This window comes from Chionomys nivalis, chromosome 21, assembly GCF_950005125.1.
Source record: "Chionomys nivalis chromosome 21, mChiNiv1.1, whole genome shotgun sequence".
Lineage (NCBI taxonomy): Eukaryota > Metazoa > Chordata > Mammalia > Rodentia > Cricetidae > Chionomys > Chionomys nivalis.
In genome coordinates this window covers 30,862,389-30,888,022 of record NC_080106.1, presented here as the reverse complement: position 1 = coordinate 30,888,022, position 25,634 = coordinate 30,862,389, and the positions used below count along the sequence as shown (strand labels likewise).

At 46.4% G+C, this 25,634-nt stretch overlaps 1 protein-coding gene and 1 pseudogene across 1 annotated transcript; one reads left to right on the top strand and one right to left on the bottom strand.

The window, feature by feature from the left end:
* Positions 1 to 1,330: 1,330 nt before the first annotated feature.
* On the top strand, positions 1,331 to 25,240 carry Ccdc113 (coiled-coil domain containing 113). The gene is made up of 9 exons (XM_057754098.1): positions 1,331 to 1,476; positions 3,897 to 4,023; positions 5,365 to 5,526; positions 8,400 to 8,555; positions 10,420 to 10,500; positions 13,115 to 13,270; positions 17,563 to 17,670; positions 23,581 to 23,736; positions 25,110 to 25,240. The coding sequence occupies exons 1-9, from the start codon at positions 1,376 to 1,378 to the stop codon at positions 25,194 to 25,196; spliced, it is 1,134 nt and encodes a 377-aa protein (XP_057610081.1). The 5' UTR covers positions 1,331 to 1,375; the 3' UTR covers positions 25,197 to 25,240.
* Positions 18,767 to 18,881, bottom strand: LOC130864242 (U6atac minor spliceosomal RNA; annotated as a pseudogene).
* Positions 25,241 to 25,634: the final 394 nt, after the last annotated feature.

Here is a 25,634-nt window from a genome sequence, read left to right as displayed (position 1 = left end):
TGGGAAACTATGCAGAGACAAACCAACAAGGTATGGGCTCCTTCATTAAAGCTTCTGGAGAAGGCCACACATCTCAGGGGACCCACTTATGGCTGTGGGTCAGGATGGCCTCTGTTAAAGTACCAATGGCAGAGCACCTACCGGAGGTCTTCCTGCCTCTCTCTGGCTTGGACCACACTATAGTCAATCATGCAAGAGAGACCTCCCCAAACTTCAATGCCAACTTCCAACTGCGGAGTTCTGGTTTTGACAGTTGCCACATTTGCTCTGGGTTTACTCCAGCTGGAGAATTTTGAAAACGTTTGACGCTTTAAAAGAGAACACCACCCGTGGAATCCTTGGTAAAATCCCTACCACCGTTTCATACATAATTTGCCAGGGACAAGGCTTTCTCTGGAATTTTTCCTTCTTGACTCTAGCTGCACCGTTTTCTAAATCCTAACGGAAGAAGTTTCTTTCCTTCCTCCCTCCCTTCCTTTTTTCCTTTTATAGGGGCATCTTAGGGACAGCACGCTACACTCCCAGCCAACATAAAGAATGAATTTCAGTATTAATGTATCATGCCAATTTAGTGACATATTAATTGTATGAATTAAGGTTTATGTTTTCCAAACTAACCACACCTTGAAACTCACACTGCTTTACATGTATTTAATTGTTTAAAAGTGGTTTCCAATTACAAATCATAAAACTTACCATCTTAACCACCTTTAAGTGTATTAGAGAATGTTGTTGCTGTCGTCCTACCAGGTGCAACTTGTTGGGTCGCCATTATCTCGCTAGCTACAATCCATTAAAGTGTGCAAAAGGTCTTCACCACACATCACCCCAGGAAACTAAAGACGCACTTGTCTCCAACTCATAATTATTTAAAAACCAGACACAGTTTCTCTTTCTCTTCAAGCAATGAGAGACATTGCAAATATTACAAAAACCGCAGCTAGCGTTTATGAGGTTGCAGACAGTGAACACGGACTATGCCATGGGCAGAGACTTCTAGCTTTCTGGGCCTGGAGTTTCTGGCTGGAAGGATAACTAGAATTATTCATTACAGGGTTCTTGCAAAGATTTGCATGAAATAGACTTAACATTGACTCCAAGGACAAAGGAAGTGCTGAGCAAACTCGAGTTGTTGTTCTGACTACCAATTTAGGAGTGATTCTTAGAGAAATGAGGTAGATCGCGCTCAGACGTACGGGGTTGTCGGTAACATTGCTCCACCTCCGTTGTGCAAGGCGCAAGGAAGGGGCAGGACCACTGAAGCCCCGCCCCTATAAACGGCGTTCAGTTGTCTGGGCAACGCGCCGACGGGTCGCTGCTAGAGTGACGCGGGGCGTCTTGCTGAAGGCTCCCAGAGCACACACTAGGCTGAGAAATGTCTGAGGAGGACTCCGACAACGCGGTCACCGACTCCCAGACGGAGGAGGATGGCGAGCTGCCTGTCATCCAACTGTGCGGGCTGGTGGAGGAGCTCAGGTATCGGCACCGTGGGCCTCTGAGGCCTCAGCTGCAGCCCGCAGACCACCCAGGCCTACGCCGAACCCCACGGGAGCGCAGCCCACTACGTGAAGAAGGAACTTCTTTGCCTGCTTACCCTTGCTTCTTGTCTAATCTTGAGCTGACAAGCCTCTGATGGAGCCAGGGCAAGGTGGAGGGGCAAGGGAGTCAGGTAGCCTTGCAAAGACCAGAGAGGATTTGGTGACGGTAGGGCTTTGGCCTGGTGTGTGTCTCCCTGGTGCTGAGCAGCTGCTCCCCCGTTCTGCATCAAGTGGCCTCCTAAGCCCCTTTCCAAAGTTTGTATGACAAAATGAAATGGCAGCTGGGTAGAAACGAAGCTATTGAAATGATTTGCTTGAGGCTTCGTGGACTGAGTGAGGCTTTAAGCATAGAGGCTGTGAGGAAGCATTGGCCCAGCGCTATGTCTTTTCTATAGCCTGTTTTCTACCTGCCGCAGCAAGTTAACTGGATACAAAGATTCCATGATGTAGCTGAGGTTCCATGTACAATGTATTGATCTGAAACAGTATCCTGTTTCTGGCAGCCTGAATAGGCGTTGCTTCCATCCATCTATAAATAGTTACCACCAGAATCTAGAGATTAGTACCAATAGCTACCATTTTGAGTGTCTGTCATACGCCACAGCCTTATGTACGAAACAACAATCCTAGGAGGTACACACTCTCTAGTTTCCTTCCTTAAAGTCCTACAGCAGAGATTCAGATCCAGAAACCCGTGGATTGCTCCACTGAGAACACATGTGTGCTTAAAAGACAAGGTGCCTTGATTTCCCTCTTTCTTATTAGGCTTCTGTACTAGTCTCAAATTCAGGAATTATTTTAACAGCACACCTAGGCCTCAATGTCACTGTCTCTTCTACATGTGTATTTGTGTATGTGCATACAGATAGAATGGGAAAGTTCAGTCTCTCAGTGGTGGAGTCCTATTGGTTCAATCCCACTACCACCACCACTACTACTCCTCTCTCACACACAACACATACACACACACACACACAAATTAAAGTTGGGCATGGTGGCTCTCACCTTTATAGGTGAATATATATATATATATATATATATATATATATATATATATATATTCACGCTGAGGCAGGTGAATTTCTGTGATTTCAAGGTCAGGCTGGTTTCCATAACACAAGTTCCAGGCTAGCCAAGACTCCACAATGATGCCCTGGATCTTAGCTTCCTTTCTATTGCTGGGACAAAACACTATAACCAAAGCAGCTCATAAAAGAAAACATTTACTTTAGGGGCTCATGGCTCCAGAGGCTTAGAGTTCATGATGTTTATGGTAAGGAGCATGGCTGCAGGCAGGCAGGCATGGTGCTGAAGCAGTATCTGAAAGCTTATATCTGACCCACAAGCACAGGGCAGAGAGCTTGCAGTAACTCAGAATGGCATGGGCTTTTGAAACATCAAACAAAGCTCACCCCCAATGACACACCCCCTCCAGTAGGGTCACACCTCCCAATCCTTCCCAGACAGTGCTACCTGCTAGAGACTAACCATTCAAATACCTGAGCCTAAGGGGGGGGGGCATTCTCCTTCAAACCACCATACATTGTCTCTAAACAAATAAACATAAAAGGCAAGTTTCATATATGAGAAGTACCTTGTATCTAAGTTGTACCTTGGCGTATACAAGCTAAGTATACGCTATCTCTTGTTTGAAAACCACAATTCAAAGACTCCTTCGTTTATGATAACCATCTAATGGAATCTCGAACCTGTTGGGTGATGCCAGTAAAAGAGCAGAGAAACCAAAGCCACCATCTGAAGATGGGAGGGGGGCTCTAGATAGCTTCAAGAAAGTTGTTTAGGGCTGGAGAGATGGCTCAGTGGTTAAGAGCATTGCCTCCTCTTCCAAAGGTCCTGAGTTCAATTCCCAGCAACCACATGGTGGCTCTCAACCATCTGTAATGAGGTCTGATGCCCTCTTCTGGCCTGCAGACATACACACAGACAGAATATTGTATGCATAATAAATAAATAAATATTTTTTTTTTAAAAAAAGAAAGTTGTTTATTCAGGAGTACTTTTACAAGCGAGTTAGATGATATCTGAAGAGGGACCAGCAATAACAGTCATCAATAGGACACCAGCACTCTGAACTTTGTGGCTTGTTAGACACAATAACCAAGAGATCCAATACTCTGTCAGCAGTGCATGGCCAGAACCTGTCCACAGGCCATTGTGCTCCTTGCCCCTACCTTTTAAGAAAGGTGCTATTATTATACCCATTATAGGCAAAGAAAGGAAGACCCCCAAGAAGCTGCATGTCTTACAGAAGGCCGTGTGTGACCAGTAATGTACTAAATACTGATTATTTTTGGGGTGTTATTCATAGCATTTACTTAGGTACCCTGTATCTTACAGCTATGGAAACTCTGCTCTCAAAACAGAAACAGAGATGTTTGAGAAATATTACTCTAAGCTGGAACCCAGGGACCACCGGATGCCACGGTTATCAGAAATTAAATTCTCAGCAGCAGAATTTTTACAGGTACACAATGAAAGTTGAAAAATTATCTCATCCTGTTTGCCTCTGTAAATACAAATAGTGTTGGTGTATCTGCCTTTGGTGTGCCCTCCTGGGTCAGGGGGTCAAGGGACTTTCTCCCTGCCCTACGCGGATCATTCCTTCCCTTGCAGTTTCCTTTTAAGTGAGGGAACCCCATCCACTTGGTAGCTGATTCTTCCGGAATACCCTAGTTTATCCGGAAGAATTCCTTGAAGGCTGGTATGATAGGCAAGCACTCTACCCCCCAAGCTGCTACGTTCCTGGTCCTTGGGGTTTTGTTTGAGACCTGGTCTTACTATGTAACCTAGGCTGACCTAAAACCCTGTGGCCTTCCTTTCTTGGCCTTTCAGGTGCTGGGATTACGGGTTTGTGCTACCATACCAGATTTATCTCAAAGGGCCAATCGATGGAGGGTTATTTTTTGAGGATGAAAAAAAAAATCCCTTACTGTGAGATTCACACCTTACCTGAACCACTTTCTATGATCACTGACTTTAAGGGCCTAGAGGATTCATTATTCTTGTCTGTTTTGCTAAATACAGTGCCTAGATGGATTACTCTTCTGTGTTCATGCAGAAGCCCTGAACTCTAGGCCTTCCCTGGCCGATAGCTGAGGTGTTTCTAAAATTCCTTTCCTGGGGAGATGTGAACCGTAACTATCCTATCCTCCTAAGGTTACAACACAAACCACAGTATGAATCTACCACAGTTTGCCCTGGGGAGCCAGTGAGTCCATTGGACTTATTTACCGAGCATGGGTGACCCCAAAGAAGCTGCACCGCCAAGTCTTCACCCAGTATGCTCTCTGTAGCTGCAGTGGTGGAGCCCTGCTCTGTCCTCCCCAGTCTAGGTACTCTTGCCTCTTCTGGAGACCTCATGCAATTAAGGCAGAATTGCCTGGAAGTGGCTGGGAGAAGTGGCCAGAAACTCAGGTGAGGGTCCAGCGACCCTCTCTGTTCCTTCTGTGAGGGACTATCAACCGTCCACAGGCGTGATTGTGACGGACTCTCCAAAGCACATACAGCTGTTCTCTTGGATACCGCAACAGTTTGGTTAGTTCGTTACAATATTGGTCCCCAGCATTTCTACCTTCGAGATATTTCTGATATATTTCAACTCACTGTCAACCATAAGCCTTGTGATAGTGCAGGGCCTTAGGATGACTCAGAAAAATGTCGTTTCAGGCCTAATGTCCAACATCCTTGCACCATGTCTTCTCCCTGCCTCCCCGCCTCCATCCAGAGCTTCTTGTAGGTCTCAGAGCTCATTTTCATGACTCCCTAGTTCCTCTCTGACCCCTACTTGGTTTTGCTTGGGTTACAGTTCCGGAGCAGGCGTAAATCCAAGGCCCGCGCAGGTCTGGATCGTACATCAGGCCTCTCTGTAGACCAGAAGCTTGAACTCGTACAGAAGGAGCTAGAGGACACAAGAGAGGAAATACGGCACATGCGGGCCAATGCAGAGCGGGATCTGCAGTACCATGAGGTACTCCCTCCTCCCTGGGCTGCTGCTCTTCACCTGGGGTGGGGTGTCCATGTCTTGCTGGTTCTTGAGAAGAAACCCAAGGAGAATGAGACAAATTAGGACTGAAGGACTAACCTCTATCGAACTTACCAGTAGTTGTGTGTGTGTGTACAACAGTCTTTAAACTTGTTTCAATATAAAATATTGAAAATGCTCCAGCATAGAGAACTATCATCACCAGCGACACCCAGCTATGAAACTCATTGGCATAAGACCACCCCCGTTCCTCTTTCCTCACTGGGATGCTAGCAAGTGAACTCTAGGTGTATTGTCTACTGTACGTATTTTATCATCTGTCTCTAAAATATTATTCTTTTTCAAAGGCATACCACGGGCTGGAGAGATGGTTCAGTGGTTAAGAGCATTTGTTTCTTTTGGAGAGGACCAGGATTCAATTCAATTCCCAGCACCACATGGTGGCTCATAACCATCTGTAATTCCAGTCCCTGGAGATCTGATGCCCTCTTCTGATCTTTGAGGGAACCAGGCGCATATGTGGTCTACATACATACATGCAAGCAGAGCACTCATATACATAAAAATAATAAAATAAATAAATCTTTTAAAAAAAAAACCCATAACCACAATGACTATTCAGACCCTCAAGTTTTTGCAATAATTCTTTAATAATATGAGGAGTTTAAGGTTTAAGTGAGTGAATTGTGTACAAATGCCCAAGTCAGCCTTCATATATCGCATGCATAGTCGTGGACACGATTTCTGGACTCCAACACAGCCTCCCCATTAAACCGGATAAAATCATCCCTCCAGTGAAGAAATAATTCTGTTCATTTGGTTTCCCAAGTTATTAGCTTGCCTTTAGCACAGGACTTGGCAGGGCCTTGAAGAAGGATGCCCTTTGCTTGAGGCCAGGCCAGGAGGAACAGCACAGATGAGGTGAAAGTCAAGGAAGTGATGTCAGCACGAGCTTGGCAGACTCTCATATTATGGAGCCCTGTTTGGGAATCAGGTCGAGTAGGGTAATGAGGTCTGAGAACTGGGCAGGGGGTTTATCAGACCTTCTGTGTCTTAGAAAGCCAGATCCCCCTGGGGATAACTGAGCAAGAAAGCAACATGCTAAAAGCAGCATGGATGGAGGGGACCTGATGCTCCTACATGGGAAGGCTAGAGTTTGGGATATCACCAAAGATGCTGTTTCCTGTTAGTAAACCAGGAAAGACTGGAACAGAATGATTTTCTGTGTGACCTTTCTCGTGTTACCCTTTAAAAGTAGGTGTGTATATGCTTCGATGTTCAAAGAAGACCATATTTGTTATAGAATATTTTACTTTTAAAAGATTTATTTATTCTTATTTTTTAAGTGTGAATGATTGCCTGTATGTATTTCTGTGCATTTCATGCATATGTGGTGCCCCTGGGGGCCAGAAGAGAGTGTCAGGTCCTCTGGAACTGGATTTACAGAGAACTATAAGCCAACATGTGAGTGCTGGGAACATACCAAGGGTTCCCTGAAGGAGCAGTCAGTGCTCTGAACTGCTCTCCCACCTCTCCAGCCCCATTATAGACCATCTTAAAATGTGCTATATTTTAATGTTCTATATCTTACATGCTGCTTTTAGCATGTTATTTTCCTGCTCAGTTATCCCCAGTGCTGCCATCTTAGCAGAAGTAACTACTCTCACTTGGATTTATCTCCTAGAGTTCAGATACATTTCTGTATACATATGAATTTCCTTTTAAGAGGTGTTAAATTCTCTCATGAAGTATACCTTTTGCTTAACACTGTCTTGCTATGTCATTATCCATTTCTTCCTTATCTGCAGAGGACATGCTCCAAGTTGTCCCATGGATTCCCAAAACCTTAGATAATGACAAACCATATACTGTATTTTTGCCTATATACATATAATAAAGTTTAACTTATACACTGGGCATAGTACAAGATTAACAATAACTAATATAGAATAGGACAACTTTAACAATAAACTTTAATAAAATGCCAGCATCATTTCTTTTGTGTTTTGGGGGCCTTCATTAAGTTAAATAAGGGTTGCTTGAACACAAACACTGGAATCTGCCTTCTCCCCACAGTCAATGGATAACAGTGTCTGTTAGTTGACTGACGTGAGCATAGCGTATAGAACAGGATACCCTGGAGAAAGATGACTTTGCGCCCCAGGTGGCACAGGATGGAAGGTTTATGCTATTCAGGATGATGCACAAATTAAACCTGAATTAGTTATTTCTTACATTTTCCATTTAATATCTTCAAACCGCTCTTCTGCAGACCCCGAGCATGCAGATAAAGAAGAACTTCTGTGCATATATATTCCTTTGTAGCATCTTTTTCTCAGGTTACGCATGCATGTAAAGGCACTTTATCACCCTCCTCACTAATTCACCATCTCTCTGGATTTAATGGGACTCATGCTTTGCATTGTACCAGCTGGAGTTTTGGTGGTATTTGTTATTTTGAGGCAGGGTCCCACTTTGTAGCCCAGGCTAGCCTCAAACTCACGGCAGTCCTCTTGCCTCATGCTCTCAGCTGCTTGGATCACAAGCGTGCACACCACACCCAGGTTTTCCATATCTTTTATATGGCTTGACCTTTAGTGGATAATACTCCCAGTGAATAGTGACAGAGATAATTGGTCTTGTTTTCGTCGGCTTGCCAGATTTTGTGGGTGCTTCAACTTCCAAGGCATGCTTTAAAATAATAGTTGTCATAGAATCAGCTTTGTACTTAAAGAAACCTTTCTAAGCCTGAGAAGAAACACCTGCCCTGTGACAGAGGCAGTGGGGACTTAGGTATCCTTAGAGGATGTGCTGTTGGGAGTTTTTGGAAACCCTTCTCTCTTGGCTGACCCTTCCAGGCTATCATCGAGGAAGCTGAAATTGGATGGATTGAACTTCAGAGAGCAGTGCATGAATTTGAAAAAGATATTCTAAAAACCATATCCAAGAAGAAAGGGAGCATTCTGGCCACTCAGAAAGTGATGAAGTACATCGAGGACATGAACCGCCGGAGGGTGAGCCGCTTGCAGAGCTTAGAATTAAAGAATCCATTCTTTTTGTTGTTGTTTGTTTGATTGATTTTTGAAACAGGATTTCTTTATGTAATGGCCCTGGCTATCCTGGAAGTCACTTTTTAGGCCAGACTGGCCTCGAACGCACAGAGATCCCAAGTACTGAGATTAAAGACTGTGCACACCTTTAATCCTAGTACTCAGGAGACAGAAGGAGGTTGATCTCTGTGAGTTTGAGGTCAGCTTGGTCTACATAGTGAGCTCCAGGACAGCTAGGACTATGTAGAGAGACCCTACTAAAAACAAAACAAAACAAAACAAAACAAAAAAACAGAAAGAAATCAATTCTTATGGCAATGACATAGAAATGGCCCACATGCTGCAGCCTCTGCCTTAGTAATCACTGCTGTCATTATCCGGCTTCCCTGACAAGACAGCAATGCCCGTGGGGTCAATAAACCACTCTAGAGACAGTTTCAGGGACCATCGTCTACTTAATCCCGTGTGACCTATAGGAAGTTTAAGGACCGTGATTGGTTAGTATATTCCCTCGGATTGGATAGCGAGCGCTCTAAACATCAGGGAGGGTCTCTATGCCAAAGAAGACTCCTCTGCAGGCCAGCTACCAGCTGTCCGCTCTGCTTCAGGATTCGGTGTTCTGGCTTCAGAAGCACGGTGAGCCATGCTTCATATTTAGGAGAGCAGTGTGCCAGGTAGGTTGGCCACCAGGTTATGCCTGCATTTTCTCCTACACTCCACCATAACACTTCCACATATATCAGATACTTTTTAATCTCCAAGTGTGTGTGTGTGTGTCTAAATTTTTTTTAAAAAATTATGTGTATGGAGTTTCTTTTTGTTTGTTTTGCCTAGATATGTTTGTGCATGCCATGTGTATGGCCTGGTGCTTGTGTAGGCAAAATGAAGGCATCAGATCTCCTGAAACTGGAATTATGAATGGTTGTGGGTCTCCTCATGGGTGCTGGGAATCAAACCTGGGTCCTCTAGAGGAGCAGCCAGCACTCTTAAGTACGGAGCCATCTCTTCAACCTCTTACCCCCAAAGCGCGTATTTTACATAAAGCAAAACCTAAAGGAAACAACAACCGACTGGGCAGGATGAGTATTCGTGTTTCCTCTTCCTTGTTATCTGTTTCACGATGAGTGTGTTTCCTTGAGAAAGGTGTGAGCTAGTCAGGTTGCTACATACCTGAGACAGGTCCCTCTCCAGTGCTTTTCATCTCCTTCTGGTAAGGAGGTGGAGGAAGGGGAACTGGCTGAGGAGAGAATGCTTTCAATTGCAGAGAGCTGGTAGTGTGTTAAGCTTTGGACCCTGGGGTCAGCTAAGGGTCCTTAATCCTAACACACTATGAATGATAAAACTGCAGCCTACCATATAAACAAACATCAAAGAGTCCCAAGATTATTTTACCAGTAGAGTCCCCTGCGGTAGCGCCATACCCAAATAATGACAATTGCAGAGGCACCGTGACACTGGCACTGGGCCAACCCAGTTTCCTCTACATCTTGGCTTCTAGTGAAATGGCATCTCAGCACCGTTTGGGTAGAGTCGAGAGGGCTGAGAAGAAATGACCAAAGGCTAGTGCTCGCGGTCTGGTTTGTAGGCCCAGATCTATTATTCAGAGCAACAGAGGTAAAGATGAGTAATTGACTAAAATGTTCTTTCTTTCTTTCTTTCTTTCTTTCTTTCTTTCTTTCTTTCTTTCTTTCTTTCTTTCTTTCTCTCTCTCTCTCTCTCTCTCTCTCTCTCTCTCTCTCTCTCTCCCTCCCTCCCTCCCTCTCTCTCTCTCTCTCTCTCTCTCTCTCTCTCTCTCTCTTTCCTTCCTTCCTTCCTTTCTTTTTTTTAGGATAATATGAAGGATAAATTATGTTTGAAAAATATTTCTCTCAAAGTTCAGAAGAAAAAGATGCTTTTACAATTGAGACAGGTATGTGTTTTTTTTTTTTCTTTCTTTTTAAAAGGTAGCCCGAGTGCTATTCCCACTCAGCAGCTCTCCCGCCCCTGACAGAGACTCCTGACCTAGTCACTGGGATCTTTGAACAGCTTACTGTACACAGTAGAAGAACTTGGCAGTTGTTATTGATTTAGAGGTCTAAGGAAGGGGAGATGTTCTAGCTTCGTTTCTGAAATAAAGAAAAAGAAATTTAGTGTAGAAAGGATTTTTTTTCAGCTTATAATTCCAGGTTACAGGCCATCATTGTGGGGAAGTGACAAGGACTTCCAACAGCTCATCACATCCACATCCACAGTTGAGAGCAGAGGAAGATGAAGTACACGCTTGTTGGCTTACTTGTGCTCAGCTGGATTTCTGTGCTCTTAATACAGTTCGGGACCCCTTCCTTGGGGATGGTGCTACCCACAGTGGGCTGGCTCTTCCCATGTCAATTGGCCTAATTAAGACTCCCCCACGGGCCAGCCCAATGTAGGCAAACCCTTGCTGATACACTCTTCCCACGTGATACTAGATGGTGTTAATTGGACATTTAAAGCGAACCCACGCAGTAGGCGATCTTGGCTTATCTGGCTGCACCCAACACCACCTCCCTCCTCTTGAGAGAAAGGAAAGGGGTGAAAGGAAATATAATGAGCAGGAGTCATGAGCCAAGGAGTGCAGGCAACTTCTAGAAGCTGGGAAGAACAAGGAGATGCTCTTACCAAGAGCCTCCGGAAGGAATGCAGCATTAATAGTGTTATGATTTTAGCCCCAAACCTAGTCAGACCTTCAGCCCCCAGAATGGGGAAGTAATACACCTGTATGGTTTTTAAGCCACTAGGTTTGTAACAATTTGTGGCAGCAACCAGAAGAAACCAATATAGCGAGTGGGCAGGCAAATTCAAGGCTTTCTGTAGAGAAACGACACATGTGGCTTTTTGAGGGATGTGGCTGGGTGGCATCATTTCACTGAGCAGGGGTGAGTGTTTCAACAGATGACATCAAGATCTCCCAGTTAAAGGACAGGAGGGCTACTGTGGCGCACAGGTTCTGGAACATGGTCTGTGACTTCATCCTTTCATTGCCCAGTGTTTTTATCATTATATCAAATATGGGCACTGATGACATATGCATCAGAGGTAGCCATGGGCAATGACGTGGGACTGGGCAGGACAGTGTTCATGTCAGGCAACTATTGCTTGGTTCACTCAGGATCCAGAACGACCTCGACAGACCAAAGCAGCCCTAATGTGACTAAGGAGAAATGCAAGACTCCTAAAATATCTGCGCGGGCACAGGCTTAGATGCAGACTCTGTGACCATCAGCAGGAGTGCAAGCTGTCCTAGAAATACGAACCAGAGCAAGGAGGGATTGGCTCTGCTCTGCCCTTGCCTGGGGCAGTACTGCTGATGTGAACTCCACAGTTGAAAGAAGCCCTGTTTGGCTGTGGCAAGAGGAGGGAGGGTGGCTATTTGTGCGTAGGGCTGCCGTGGAAAGGCAGAGCCAGTGAGAGCTAGAAGAAGGAATACTGTCCAGGGGCTGCCTGCAGGTAGTGAGCTCCTGGTCTCCAGGGCTTCGGGTTCAGGCACCATGATGAGAAACTTGGAGTATATGGATGACCTTTAACCAGTATGCCATTGCTGCACAGAGACGACAGAGATGTGAGCCCTATCCCTAAGTGTTCAGGCTAATGGAGCGTAGTGTCCTGCCGGGGTGGGGTGAACACAGCTCTGTAGAAAGGGAACAGAGGTACAAGGGCCTAGAATTGTCCTGTCAGAGGCTCAGTGGGGAGCAGGTTTGCTCCGGGTGCAGAAAACAGGCTATGCAGTGTTGCTGGGTGAATGGTATCTGGATTTAAGGAAATTGACCCCACAAACAAAAGGGCATGGGCTTGGACAGAAAGTGGGGGCACAGTTTAGAGAGGGACCCCATATACACACCTACAAAAATGTTCACTCAAACAAGGTGAAGTTATGGGCAGCCATTTGTGGGTTTCCAGGTTTAGAAGTCGAATTTATTTATTTGCTTTTTTTTTTTTTTTTTTTTTTTTTTTTTTTGGTTTTTCGAGACAGGGTTTCTCTGTGGTTTTGGAGCCTGTCCTGGAACTAGCTCTTGTAGACCAGGCTGGTCTCGAACTCACAGATATAAGCCTGACTCTGCCTCCCAATATTTATTTGCTTTTGAGACAAAAAAAACCACATAAACTTACTATGGCTTCACTCTTCCTCAGCCTCCTAAGTGTTGGGATTTCAGGGTTATGACACCAAGCCCATATTAAAAATCACTTCCAAATGACCTGCTTTTTAGTTTGCCTTCATAGCATTGTCAAAGTCTCCCAGGCCTGGCCCCAGGGCCCCTGTGTGCTGTGTCCTTCCCTTTGGTACTAAACTGTTACATCGCCATCTTTGGCTTTTCTGTGATATGTAGGCCCCTTGAGTCTGGAGGCATTGTGTTAACTTAATAACCAGCCCTGGTGCCTACTGCCATGCCAATGCCCAGGATGTTTTTAGCGACGGTGGCAGATCTCCGAAATCCCATTAGACTGCAGGACAGGAGCTTAAGCTAAGGGTCACACCTGACTTTTCCTCTGTTCTTTGGGAATTCCAGAAGGAGGAAGTGGGCGAGGCCCTGCACGACGTCGACTTTCAGCAGCTGAAAATTGAGAATGCTCAGTTTTTAGAGACGATTGAAGCAAGGAATCAGGAATTGATCCAGCTGAAGCTGGCCTCCGGGAACACCCTGCAGGTCCTCAACATCTACAAAGTAAGGCCCACCCCAGGGCCAGGCACCCTGCCAGGCTTCCTTATCCACCTGCCCCACCACAGGGAGGTCCCTGTGCACACAAGCGGTTTGCCGAGACTATAGGCATTTCCTGTTGTCCCCTGACTTCTCTTGATTTGGCAACGCCGGGTCTTGTAAAATCCCCAGAATGCTCTCACAGCCCTAACTGTCCACTAGTCCCACCTGGGAGCCTTTTCCTTTTGAAAACATATGTCTATGCTCTGGTCCCACCCTGACTGATTGAATTAGGGGGTGAGGGCCATGGATTTGGCTTTGTTTTGAATTCCCTGGGCGATTTTTATGTGCAGTGTTTGAAAGTGAACCACATGCAGGCCCCGTTTAATTGAGGGATGCAGTCTGCACTTCCCTTAAAACAGTCTCAGCCATAAATCAGAAAACTACTAAATTATTCATCGTCTGAACGCAACACTTTGGGGAGAGAGAAGAGGCACTATTAATAATTAAGCAGGGACTGTGGGTATGAATAGGGCCTATCCCCAGCAGACCAAGCCATCTGGTCACCCAGTGAGTGATGGAGTATTGCAGTGGCCAGCGAGATGAGCGAGTACATCTCATCCGCATCCTGCGAGCTAAGAATGGCTTTCGCAGAGGAGCACGTGCAGGAGAGCACTGAATGATGGAGAATACTGTCAAACCAGCTCCGGAGAACTGAGCTGTCTTCTAGAAAGTCCAAATGTGTGTGTGTGTGTGTGTGTGTGTGTGTAAAACGATGTGATCGTTATATATCATATATATATAAATAATACATATGTATCATATCCTATTATTTTCAATGTGCATGTGTGTGTTTGCAGGCAAGTATGCCGTGGCATACATGTGGAGATCAGAGGACAGCATACAAGAGTCAGCTCTTGCCTGCCATGTGGAATTGCAGGGATCAAACCCAGCTTGTCAGGCACAGTGGCAACCAGGTCTCCCTGCAGAGCCACCTCACCGGCCCTATGCAAAAGTATCACACCCGGTTATTATGCATATACTGTCACCAGTAAAGCATGTGTAGGACTCTGCAGGCTTTTCTCTTGTTGGCAGAAGAGACTATATAGTGTGCAAAATGTTGCCTCTGGCGCTGCGAAGCTGAACATATACTATCTGGTCCTTCACAGAAAGGGTTTCCTGGCGCTTGGCCTTGTCCAGGACAGTGGTAACTGTAGCCTAGGTAGCTCGCATGTTAGCTTCATTTGGCCCACAACAATGTGATTAGCAATTTGAATCTGTTCAAATTCCTGACTATTGCCAGGCGTGGTAACATGTGGGTGGGGTAGGGAGGGCAGCTTGGGCAACATTGGGAGACCTTGCCTCCAAACAAACAAAACCTCCCAAGAATCCTCCACCAAAAGGAAAAGCAAAGTGAATTTGAATGTATTAGGCAGATTTACATTTGCTGAACATTTTTCTTTACTAGTCACAAAAACCTAAAGCAAAGGTGCTGAGTTTTGTTAAGCATCAAGTCATAAATAAGAACCAGGGGGCCCGCCAGGCCAGCGTGGGTCCTGCTCGACCTCCTTCATCCTGCACAGAGCATGCAGAGTGGCTGAGCCAGCTTCCTGACACTCACGTGGGACTGTCCACATTTAGCTTGTGCCATCTGAACAATTACTTCAAGCTGAGACCAGTCCGGGTGAATTCTGATGGCTGCTCACCCTGGGCCTCGACCTTATCCCCTGGAGACGGTTCAGTGGCACAGGGCCTGCCTCAGCTTGTGGGATTTGGGCAGTGGAGCTGCAGTTTCCATGGTGAAGCTGTCAGGTTGCAGAACCTGGTCTCCACGGGCTGGGTCTAAGGTCACAGTGTAGACTGCTGGACAATGAGAGCCGCGGCACAGCGGGCCAGTCAGTGAGCCTGTCGCATGAGGTGTGAACAAAGGTGGAGTTGAAAAGATGCACCATGGAGCCTGAGGGTGGGCCCACGTAAGGAACTGTGGGAGAAGCTACTTCTCTTCTGTTGGCTTCTCCCATATCCCAGTTCTCAGCTCTTGGCGAAACAATGGTCACTTGGGGAGTCTGCCTCCACTGGGACTGGATGGTGCCGATGTGTCATCTGGTCTAGGTCCATCTGCCAGAGGCAAGGTCCACATCTCACCTCTGGATGAGTTTTGTGTGGTCTGGGCAGTAGAAAACAAGACCTACCCAGAGCAGGTGCCCAGCGAACAGTGCTGACTGGCAGCAGTTTGGATGTGGTTTTGGTGGTCATGGGAGGGTGAAAGGAGGAGCCATTTGGCACACGTCTCAAGCAACCAAGCATGAGACCTTGTTGAAAACATTCGGATTAACTCCCCATTGTTGACAAAAGTAACAGTGCCATGTGTGCCAGGTGCAGGACCAATCTCTCAGGACACAGCTCTGATACCATATAGGCAGACACGCTGTTTTCTGTGACTTTCCTAAGTGAGCCAGAGTGTGAATGGTGCTGGTGTTTTTTCTCTGACTCCATGCCCTCAGGCCTGGCTGGTGGGCCCGCTGCTGTGAATCACCCTTGTCTGACTTAAGTGCCCTGGTGCCCTGAGGAGGACAGAATTCTAAGAAGTTCCCAGCCCCATGCACAGGAGCACATCCTTTGTAATGCAAACCCAGACTGGGAATGGATGGCTCAGGGCATAAAGTCATTTCTGTGATGCCCCTATGTGGCCCAGAGGACACTAAGGTGAGGTGTCCAGGAGGCCTGGTTCGTCTCAGGAGCCACCGAAAGCAGATTTTTTTTGCAAAAAGAAGCCCCAGATGTGGAGCATAAGTGGAATTTGGGGGCCGGATTTTCTCCATCACTGCTTTGAAGACAGAAGAGGCTACATGGAAGGAATCTTAGTGGCCTCTAGGATTGAATGAACTACTGATAGCCAGGAGAAAAAAAAAAAAAAACAGTGCTGTGACTCAAGGAAATAACCAACAACCACTGGGTTTAAGAGAGTTCCTCGAGACCCAGACACAAGCCCAGGACCTGGCCAGCTCCTAGATTTTAGTCTGGTGGGCCCATGGGCAGAGAAGGCATTGCATTGTGCCCAAACTACGCCCCTGGGTAAACAGAGAGAAGGAGTGGTTGTTGGTTTCAGAATCTGAAGTGTTTTGCTGTCCTGGAACGCTGGGTCTGTCTTTTCTGTAGTGACCTCAAGTGGCTGACATTGCCACTGAATGTCACTCATGTGATTTGCATCCCCTGGCCCAGCAGAGCACAGCCCGTTCCGTTCCCTCCCCCACTCATCCAACAATATGATCTCCTCTCCCAGCCCCTTTGGGACCCTCCTTCCCCTGACATTTTCCTTGCCCTCTCTTCCTTCTTCACAGAGCTAAGTGTGATTCTATCTGTCAGTTATCTGTCCTCATTGCTGTCGCAGGACACCCCCACTCCAACACATCTCACTGTATGTCGGTTGGCACAGTCTACTGTGTGCCCATTGGCACAGCTGCAGTCTTGGAATTCTTCTTGCCGTGATTTTCAGCCTCCCTACCTCCCTTGGCATTGGTTGAGAATGAGCTTCCCAGAGGCAAGGCCTAGAATGTTTTACTAACTCACCAGTGCCTGGGGCTGGGTGGGTCGGTTCTTGGGGTGTGCCTAACCCTCATCCAGGCAGAGCACATTCCAGCATTTTTGGAGACTTCCCAGCAGGGTAGGGCTCAGGGAGAGCTTTTGGAGACTTCCCGATAAGGATAGGAGAAGACTCAGGAAGAAGGCTCCAAAGAAGTCAATTTAAACATCAGGAGCCTGAGGGGCTGAAGGGCAATAACGCCGTGGGCATCTGTGAGGCAGTGACTAGAGGATTCTCTGACACCAGCAGGCCCAGCTCCTTTAGGCGGGGTGTGTAGTGGAGCTCAGAGGCCGAGGAATCACACCACAGCCATTCAAATCCTGGCTCTTTTAGTTTTAAGTGGGTCTGGACCCACCTCTTGCAGGGGTTCCTCTCTGCACCCTCATGAGGTAGTCACGGCAGCTGCTGAGTGATGGGTACCTGTCAGACACAATGCTCTGCTCCCTTCCAGGATGTCCCCTTACAGCCTAGCGAGGAGACCATATCAGTGTAAGGGAAGTTTGGAACCAGTGGGACAAGAACTGAGTCCTGTTGTTGGATCACTCTGCATCTCCAGCAGATGCCAGGATCCCAAGGTCCTCTCCCTCTCTCCAGCTAGCTCTGAGACACCAGATCTGGACATGTTTGGGAAGGGTGGTCCCCAGCTGATAGGAATCTATGTAGACGGAATGATGGCCTCGCTTCGATCCCGTCTCTGAGGGCTCCTCTTAGCGCCTGCCATTCTGGTGTGTTTCAGAACAAGCTTCATCGGGCAATGGAGATATACAACAGTCTGGACAAGGAGATCTTGCAGAGAAACGAGCTGCTTGGAAAAATTGAAAAAGAAACCATACAGGCAGAGGAGGTAGGAGGGCACAGCGTGCTGTTTCTGATGTTTGCCTTCTTCTGTCCACAAAGGTCACTGTCCTTCGATCCTTGGTTAATCTAGACCACAAAAATCAAAACAGCTCTGAGCCATGATAACAGTCACTGGATTTATAGCTCAGTGATGTTATATTTACCACTGGGTGAGGTTCCAGGGTCTGCTCACAAGGAAAACAGTCCACAGCACATGGCCTTATAAAATACATAAGGTAGGGGCTGGAGAGATGGCTCAGGGGTTAAGAGCATTGACTGCTCTTCCAGAGGATCCAGGTTTAGTTCCCAGCACCCACATGGCAGCTCACAACTATCTGTAACTCCAATGCTAGGGGACTGGATTAGATTGCCATTGAAAGTCCTCTCTTTGGAGTCCTGGCATTCATGATTTAGTCCAGTTTAGTTTTCTCATTAACTTCTGTTTTTTAGTGCTGGGGATGGAACCCAGGAGGGCTTTACACGTGTTATACAAGGGTTACACCCATAGCCTGTCTTAACTTCTTTTCTTTTGCTGTAATAGAACACCACAACCAAGGCTTCTTACAAAAGAAAACATTTAATTTAGGGCTTGTGATTTCAGAGAGCTAAGAGCCTGTGATGGTGGAGCACAGGCACAACGGCAGGAACAGCTGAGAGTCTCTCCTCCAATAAGGCCACACCTCCTAATCTTTTCCAGACAGTTTCCCCAACTGGAGGCCAGGTATTCTACTATATGAGCCTATGGGGCCATTCTTAGTCAAACCGTCACATGGCCCTTTGTTTACCTTTATTTTATTTTATTTTTGAAACAGGGTCTCACTGTGTAGCCCTGGTTGGCCTGTAATTCCTTATGTAGACCAGCTGGCCTCAAATTCACAGATGTGCCTGCCTCTGTGTCCTGAGTTCTAGGTTTAAAGATGTGTTACTATCATGCCTCATTCCTTTGTTAGCTTGTTTTGTGTTTTGTTTTTTTGACACAGGGTTTCTCCGTGCAGTACCGCCTGTCCTGGAACTCATTCTGTAGAACAGGCTGAACTCGAACTCAGAGATCCACCTGCCTCTGCCTCCTGAGTTCTGGGATTGAAGGCATGTGACCCCCCCCCCTTTAGATGCCACGAAGTAGGTGGCCGTGCCTTAACTGTATGCATGTTGTTAGGCCCAAGGGCTCTTCTATCGTTGTCAGTGGGAGTGCTAACCTTCCCTCCTTTCATACAACACATCTCTTTTTGTTTTTAATAGTACACTGAGTCCAGTTTGTGCTGACCAACATGCTCCTAGGTGTAGGCTCATCCACTGGAGTGTGGTGAACCTACCAGGAGCTACACTGCTTCTCACTTCCCCAGAAGCCATCAGCGATAAACAGCTTCTTGTTAGGGTTGGAGGCTCAGGAGCCCCTGCCTCCAGGCTTGAGCAATGACTGCTTCACTTTCTGTAGGTTTTGTGCAGGCAACCACAGGTCCTGGGAATTCATGTGTGCGGTACCCTAGCGTGTCCAGCAGTCCTTGTTCAGTCCTGGCCTTCCTAACCTCTGACTCCTCAATCTTTCCTCCCCTTTTCCACAGTGGTCTCTGAGCCTTGGGTGTGGAGGGGTGTAGAGGTTCCATCTTTGGTTGAGCATTCCACTAACCCTTATTTTCTGTACTTTATATCTGGGTTTCCTAAGTGGCTTCCAAGGATCGGATTCAAGTCTTCAGACTTGCATGGAAAACCCTTTTGCCCACTAAGTCACCACACTGGCCCTTCTATACGTTCTCACATCACACTGCCCCTTCTATACGTTCTCGCCATCACACTGCCCCTTCTATACGTTCTCGCCATCACACTGCCCCTTCTATACGTTCTCACATCACACTGGCCTTCTATACGTTCTCACCATCACACTGGCCTTCTATATGTCCTCACCATCACACTGGCTTTTCTATATGTCCTCACCATCACACTGGCCTTTCTATATGTCCTCACCATCACACTGGCCTTTCTATATGTCCTCACCATCACACTGGCCTTTCTATATGTCCTCACCATCACACTGGCCTTCTATATGTCCTCACCATCACACTGGCTTTTCTATATGTCCTCACCATCACACTGGCCTTTCTATATGTCCTCACCATCACACTGGCTTTTCTATATGTCCTCACCATCACACTGGCCTTCTATACATTCTCGCCATCACACTGGCTTTTCTATATGTCCTCACCATCACACTGGCCTTCTATACATTCTCACCATCACACTGGCCTTTCTATATGTCCTCACCATCACACTGGCTTTTCTATATGTCCTCACCATCACACTGGCCTTCTGTACGTTCTCGCCATCACACTGCCCTTCTATATGTCCTCACCATCACACTGGCCTTCTATATGTCCTCACCATCACACTGGCTTTTCTATATGTTCTCACATCACACTGGCCTTCTATACGTTCTCACCATCACACTGGCCCTTCTATATGTTCAATCTTCTGTAGCCCAGGGTGCCCTTGAACTCACAGAGATCCGTCTGCCTCTGTCTCGTGAGTGCTGGGATTAAAGGTTTGCATCACCACTGCCTGGCCTCTGTGACTAACTAGTGTGGCTAGCTCCACACTCTGATCTTCAGGCAAGCTTTATTTGTTAAAACACAAACAAAATGTGGTGAACATATTTTACTGGCTTACATCTGTTTGCAAAGAGATTTTGAGGGTCTGAAGAGATGGCTCAGTGGTCTAGGTCAGTGACTGCTCTTCCAGAGGTCCTGAGTTTAATTCTCAGCGCTCACAAGGCAACTCACAACTGTCTGTGATGGTATCAGGTGCCTCCTTCTGGTGTACATGCTGACGAAGCACCCATATGTATAAAACATGTATATAAACCTTTTTTTTAAAAAAAAAAAGATTAGGGGGCAGACAGAATCTTGCTATGTAGCCCAAGGAGGCTTCAAGCTCCTGATCCCCCCCACGTTAGCCTCTGAGTGCTGAGACTGGAAGGGCTGCATAGCCACACCCAGCTCTCCATTAAGTCTCTGTGATTTACTTTGGATAATTGAATCGCCTCTTTGAAACTGTGCATTTAGTCCACCATCTGGACTCCTCCAGGGACAGTTCATGTTGCCTGGTTTTCTTTCCTTTTTTTCCCTTCTGTGTGGGTCGCATTCTCCTGTTTCTTTGCCCATCTCATAGTTTTCAGAAAACTGTGCATTTTAGGTACTACAGCAGCTCCTGTCAGGGTGCTGTCGTTGTCTAGTGATTTGGCTGGACCGAGTCAGTAGATTCTGCTTCCCCTATTGCTCTGTTGCCAGTGGGCACAGCCTTGTCGTGGCCAGTATGACAAGCAGACTGCTTGGTTGCTGTATCAGTTGAGTTCTCCTTGGTCTTTCATCTTCCTGCTAAAACCTCCTCTGCTGGTGTTCCACCCAGCTGCTAGTCCCTGTTAGCTACTGCCCAGTCTCTCAATTGCTTTCAGCAATACTTCGAGGTACTGTCATACATACTGATCCAATCTCATGGCAGGCCTCTTTCCAGCAAGGTATTGTCAGTTTTTGAGGCTTGCTCTAGACACAGGAAGGCTCTTCTTGGTTTGTTTGTCTAGTTCTGTTAAACATCTGCCTGGTCAACTGTTTTGTTTGTTTCCACTTGTATTATTGAATCTGGCTAGTTTTATATCTACTTGATGCAAAGCTGGAGTCATTTTGGAAGGGACCTTCATTGAGAAAATGTCTCTACCATGTTGGCCTATGAGTACTGGGCAGTGGTGCATTTTCTTGATGTATTATTGATACAGAAGTTTCCAACTCACCGTGCGCAGTAACACCCCTGAGCTGGTGGTCCTGGGTACTATAAGAAAGCAGGCTGGGAAGCTCAGTGGTCAAGAGAAAGCACTGCTCTTGTAGAAGACCTGAGTTTGGTTCCTGGTATCCACATCCAGCCACTCACAACTGCCTGTAACTTTAGCTGCAAGAGAGTCAATGCCTCTGAGGATACTGTATGCATATGCATATACCCATACATATACATATAACAATATAATCTAAAAAATACATGGAGGGAGGGAGAAGGAAAGGAAGAAAGAAAGAAGGAAGGAAAAAAGGAATGAAGGAAGAAAGATTAGAAACAACCCAGTAAGCTGTTTCTGCTTAAGTTCCTTCCCTGACTTTCTAGGATGACAGATTAAAAACTGTAAAATGAATCAGGTGGTGATGGCTCATGCCTTTAATCCCAGCACTCGAGAGGCAGAGGCAGGCAGATCTCTGAGTTCGAGGCCAGCCTGGTCTACAGAGTGAGTTCTAGGACAGGCACCAAGGCTACACAAAGAAACTCTGACTTGAAAAACCACAAAAAAAAAAGAAGAAGAAGAAAAATAAAAAAAGTAGAAGAAAGCTGGAAGCTGAAATAAACCCTTTCTTCCCCTCGTTGCTTTTGGTCATGATGTTTATTACAGCAACAGAAGCCAACTGAAGAGCTCCTCTAGCGTGGCTAACCCAAAGATCTCCACTGTTTCCTACAAAGTTCTCAGCCATGAGCCCATCATACTTTCCCCGAAATAAAGTCAGTCCCTTAGGCCACCGACCAGTAGATAAATGGACATAGAAATGGGAAGAGCAGACCGTCTTTCGTGTAGTGGCATCCCTGATGTACAGGTGGGGTGTTCTGGGGTTACTGTGGTCCTTGGTCTTCACAGCATGACCTCGCAGCTATAATACATTCTGATGCTTCGTTCTCCTCCTCCTCCTCTTCCAAGATACTTTCACTACGTAGACTAGGCTATTCTTAAATGCTCAATCCTTCTGCCTCAGCCTGCTGAGTTTTGGGGGGTCCAGGTGAAACTCAGATATGATGAGAGAATCCTGGGTATTCTCATTACCCTTTTGAGAAAGCAAGTGTGCTGTGCTTCTGGGCACAGCTTTCGGTGTGACCACAACAGCCAGCCTGTGGGAATCGGGTTGGATTACCACTTTCTTTCTTCCTTTTTCTTTATTGTTTTTGTTTTGGCCCTTTGTTTTGTTTTTCAAGACAGGATTTATCTGTTTAAGAGGGCTGACTGTCTTGGAATTCACTTTATAGGCCAGACTGGCTTCAAAGTCTCAGAGATCCACCTGCCTCTGCTTCCCAAATGCTGGGATTAAAGGTGTGCACCACCACCAACCATCTTAGAGTATCACCTTCATAAAACATGTTAATAGTAATTTTTTTATTAGTTTGTGTCACAGTAAATCAAAACAGTGCTTCCAAAATTGGCAACTGGAAACCAATCCCCTGAGCTTGTTAGAGTTCAGACTGACAAGATGGGTCTGGGGTTACCCAGCTCTGTGTTTCCCACCAGTTCCCAGTGCCAAGACACAGAAGGAGCCTAAAGGCTCCTCAGCAAGGAGGCGATTATGACAGGATAGCTTCTCAGCTGGACGTACCAAGGAGTAGCTCGCCTCCCCCAGTTGTGAGGGTCATTATGTACTTCGTACTGGCCTCAAAAGTGTATGTTCCCAAGGATGGATTCAAATTCCAAATCCTCCTGTGTCTACCTCCCAAGTGCTAGGATTATATATGTACTTAATGCCACTGAACTGTGTGCTTAAAATGGCTAAAATAGAAAGTTTTATTATGTATATTTTACAATACAGGAAGATAGGAAATGAATTGAGACTTGTGAAATTAAAGTGTTTGGAGCTATATAATCTCATGCATGAAAACACCTTAAGAAATCTAAACAAGAGAAAGCATAGTCCTTAATAAAGGAGAGAAACGAAATAGAGAGGGAAAAGAACAGGATGAAAAGCGCGGTCTCTGGTATTTCTGAACTGGATGAAAACATCCTGATCTGCTAGAAAGACCCATATTCTTGAGAGGGTCCCATGCTCTGGGACCGTCACTATCAATTTTGGAACTGTATTGAAATTGAAGCCCCCAGAACTTCATGGACTAATGGAGTCCTTCCCAACAGGACAGAGCCAAAGCCCATACCTTGAACATTAAGTTACGGAAGCAGCTGGCAGAGTTCCGGGCTCCCCAGGTGATGATGTACGTCAAGGAGAAGATCTTGAATGGGGACCTGGAGAAGACCATCAAGATGTGGGAGAGGAAGGTGGAGATCGCAGAGGTGAGTCTGTTGTCCCCAGGCAGGATTAAGTCACTGACCTGGCCTTGATGACAGGGGATCGCCAAGTATCTCAAACCACCAACATCTTCCTTCAGGATTTGTTTATCGGGCTGAGGTTTTATAGGGATGTTGGATGTGTTGTGTGCATGAGAAATCTTGGCAGTTGTTTCAGTTGTTCAAAGTGAATGGTTCGTTCCTCCCCCAGCCAAGCTTCCACTTCTAATGGTTAAGAACAACGTCCTTTAGGGTCTGGGAGAAAGAGATTCTTGTTACCCAAGTGTGTTTAGTCACTTGCTTCTGCGATGAATTCTAGAATCTTGTGAATGCCTCCATACTGTGGGTATTTAGTAACTGCTTCTTCTTACATGGAGAAGGCAGTTTTTAAGCAAAGGAGAGGCCGCACACTTGGTGGCATGCCCCTTTAGTCCCACACTTAGAGGCAGAGGCAGGCAGATCTGTGTTTGAGGCCAGGTCTCCATAGTGAGTACATAGTTCTACAATGTACTCAAAACTACAGAGTGAGGTCCTGTTTTAGAGAGAGAGGAGAGGAGAAGAAAAAGAGAGAAAATAATGGGTTTTTAATGGCTTTCAGAACACAAGTCCATGCGTTTACATAGTTGCTATGGGCCTCTATGAGTTGGCGTGTGTGTAGATCTCATGGTGGTCTGCACATTCAGGGTATAGATTAAAATCCGTGTGAGCTGCTGGAGAAACTGGGATCTTCCTACATCTAGACCCCAGTTCCATTTCCCTCGTGTGGTCATTGGTGACAGGGAGGACGCGAGGGCCCTAACTCAGCATACAGCATACCTGAAAGTAAGCAGAGACTCCCACAGGGGACTGCATCGTCTCGCTTTGGGCAAAAATATACTCTTTAAAACAATCTTTTGGGATTTTTTTTTTTTGCTGCTGCTGCTTTTTTTGTTTTTATTCTCTCCTCTCTCTCTCTCTCTCTCTCTCTCTCTCTCTCTCTCTCTCTCAGAGACAGTGTACCATGTATCCCAGTCTATTCTTCCCTAATTCAGCCTAATATGTAGATGAGGATAACCTTGAACTTTGATCCCCTCTCCCACCTCCTAAGTTCATCACTATACCAATTTGTAGCGGGTTCTGTGGATTAGACGCAGGGCTTTGAGCATGCTGGGCGTGCACTATAGCAACTGAGCTACATCCGCAGCCCTAGAAAGGTCTTTTGGGTCTCCATTGTTCTGTGATGATGTCTGCCTGCAGGGTGCACCATGGGACCTTGGCCCCTCACAGGGTCACCTGCATGGCCAGTAGTAGTTTGTAGATGGCAGTGGCCTACAGCACAGGCACACACACCCCGTTTTTCCCAAGTAACCTTCTCCCATCTCCCCTTTTCTGTTTTGTAGATGTCTTTAAAGGGGTACCGAAAAGCCTGGAACAAAATGAAAACACCAGATGAGCAGCTTCAGACGATCCGGCCCCCAGGGAAATAGCCAGGGGCAGCCTGTAGCTTGCGGACCCAGAAGTGACCTATTAAAGTACTCTAGTGTTTTTCAGTAGTGGGGTTCTCTCACTGTTCCCTGTGCCCAAATAGTGTTTACCCGCCCTCCTCCCCTGTCACTACCAAGCCACATCTAAATGGTCACCAGCAGGGCCACATCTACCCGTGGGAACATCTTCCCAGCCTGGCCTCTGGAGCCATAACACTGAAAGAACCACAGGGCACTCTAACGGTTTGATACTTGTTAGCCCACATTTAGTTCACAAGCGTAAACGAAGTGACCTTCCCACATATTCGGGAGTGGGACAGAGGAGGGAGAGCCAGCCCAGTGATGCTGTGGGCCTGCCTGTGGTCGCCCAGGTGGCACCTATCAAAAGCGGATCTCAGAACAGTACCGTAGACGCCTAGCCCCGTGCACTCCGAGCTTCTT